The sequence below is a fragment of the Leptopilina heterotoma genome, unplaced genomic scaffold (genome assembly GCF_015476425.1).
Source record: "Leptopilina heterotoma isolate Lh14 unplaced genomic scaffold, ASM1547642v1 Lhet_281, whole genome shotgun sequence".
Classification (NCBI taxonomy): domain Eukaryota; kingdom Metazoa; phylum Arthropoda; class Insecta; order Hymenoptera; family Figitidae; genus Leptopilina; species Leptopilina heterotoma.
In genome coordinates, this window is record NW_025110988.1 from 449,542 (window position 1) to 451,986 (window position 2,445).

General features: G+C 33.0%; 1 protein-coding gene across 1 annotated transcript; it reads right to left on the bottom strand.

The window, feature by feature from the left end:
• Positions 1 to 482: 482 nt before the first annotated feature.
• Positions 483 to 2,047, bottom strand: LOC122504157 (larval cuticle protein A2B-like). The gene is made up of 2 exons (XM_043615088.1): positions 2,020 to 2,047; positions 483 to 1,488 (listed from the first exon to the last, which is right to left on the bottom strand). Exons 1-2 carry the CDS (start codon positions 2,029 to 2,031, stop codon positions 1,009 to 1,011), a joined length of 492 nt encoding a protein of 163 aa, XP_043471023.1. The 5' UTR covers positions 2,032 to 2,047; the 3' UTR covers positions 483 to 1,008.
• Positions 2,048 to 2,445: the final 398 nt, after the last annotated feature.

Below are 2,445 nucleotides of genomic sequence, written 5' to 3' on the forward strand. Positions count from 1 at the left end.
TAATAGAACAATTAAATTAATGACTAAGTTATTAAATTAGAATTACTGCGTAATGTCTGACTAAAATTTACTATTACTACTGATAAAGAGAGTACAATTAATTTATTTCTTAATTTTCCATTTGCAATTAGTCCATAATATCTGACAAAAATGTACTGTTACTACTAATATACAGGTAGTAATCATTTAAAAGTTTAGAAAAATGTTTGTCTGACTAAAATATCCTTTTACTACTTGAATCTAAATTTGCAAGAATTCATAATCTCTGACATTAAGTTATTATTACTACTCTTGCAACAACTAATAGTGTAAAGATATCTAGAAGTATTGATTTTTACTACTTAAAATAATGTTACATAAATTTTTAATTAGACTAGACGTTTTTTGTACTACTATTTTTAACAATTATTTACAACTGTTTTACCAGAATAATATAAATTAAAAACCATTTGTCTGACTAAATTATTCCTTTACTGCTTCAAGGTCAATTTGCACGTGTTAAAAACGTCTGGCTATAATTTATTGTTACTACTGGGACAGAATTAGAGCTCAGGGCCAGTTTCACCAATACCGATTAAAACTGGCTTTAATCAAAGATTAATTTTTAATTGAGGTTGGTGGATTTAGTCCTTAAACTAGCTTTTAATTAATTGAATAAAAAACTGCACGATGTCTGACTACTTGTGACGAAATTGTAAGGATAAAAATCGTCATGTCTGACTGAAAGTGACCTTTACTACTTATGTACAGAGATATCACGATTTTCACCATTAGTTTTAATTTTTAATTGATAAAAAACTTGCAAGAATAACCAGTGGATCAATTTTCCTTTTGCAAAGGAGGTGCAAAAGTCAGTATATAGAGAGCAATAATGTCCCAAATTTTATAAGGGTAGAGGAATTAATATTTTTAAATGAAAAGAAAAAGGGAAGAAATAGTTTGCGAATTGAATAAATTTATTGGCGAAAGATCAGTTGTGGATCACATTGTTGACATAGTTGACATTGTTCACCATTGGGCGACGTTCGCGTAGACTTGGGGGACAGCGTAGGCGTGGTGCGTGAAGCCGGTGGAGTACTGGGAGACGGTCGTCTCGGCGGGAAGGACGGTCTTGAGGACGGCTTGAGCCACTGGGGCCGAGTAGACGACCGGCTCCTTCCTGACGACGGCGTTGAATCCGTTGACGTCGTCGGCGGTGTAGTCGACGGTCCGCCTGGTGCCGTCGGCCTCCAGGAGAGAGTAGCTGCCCTTGACGACGTCTCCGTCGCGAGTCTCGTGCTGGGACTTGGAGTCGCCGGTCAGCGAGTCCTGCACGTCGTAGGCGTAGCTGTACTGAGGGTGGGGGTCGTACTCGGCGTCCACGGTCTTGGTGATGACTGCCGCCGGTGCGCTGGCGTACGCCAACGGAACCGGAAGTGCCAACGGCGAGTAGTGCGCGCCAATGAGGCCTGCGTTGGCGCTCGCCAGGAAGGCCAAGAGTACTACGAACTGCAATTCAACGTTTCATTGTTAGCTTCAGGATTATTCTTCAATCGCACAATTAATCTTTGTGTTAAAAAAAGTTAACTTATAAAACTGTAAATATAGTAAATATTAGTAAACTGTAAATATTGTAAATAAATACAATTTGTAAAAGTATCAATATTATCAATAATTGAAGATGTTACAAACAATTACAAATAATTGAAAATTTACAAATAATTCAAATATTTATGAATATTATTATCAAGTGTGAATAATGTACGTTATTATTATCAATTATGTAAATATTCAACAATTTAATTGATTAAATATAAATCATTTCTGATAAATGATAGAAATAAAAAATAATAGAAGTAGAATTAATAATAGAAATAATAAAAAAATACCAGTAATAAAATAGTTAATTAGATTAGAAATTAGATGATTATAAATTAATATAAATAATTTCTGAACAGTAATAGTTTACCAAACTTCATATGATTTATATAATAAAAAAAAAAATTAGTTTAGATAAAATTTGGTTTTCCCAGTTTGTACCTTGAATGCCATGGTATCGATTGTAGGAGTTGCGGGTTGCAATTGATGCTGTTTCAAGATTTCGATTCGGTATTTATAGGAAAATTGTGAGGTCATTTAGTATATGTGTGAATTGAGTGGGAAAAAGGTATTTACTATTTTGAAAAATGCGTGCCTGTGAAATATGGTAAAAGTGGGCAAGAAACTAGATCATTTCCTTAGGCTATATTTCAAGTAATCAATATGTTATTTAATTATTACACGTGTTTTTTTGACAAGGTCGTGACATTGCTATACATAAAAATAAAGAAATTCGATTAGTTAAATTGATTTCATCAGAGGACAAAAATTTTTGTATAAAATTATATATTTTGACAGCTACTTAACAAATGGGTTTATGGCAGTCTTTAATTTATACTATTTATTTTATTGTATTTTATATTTTTT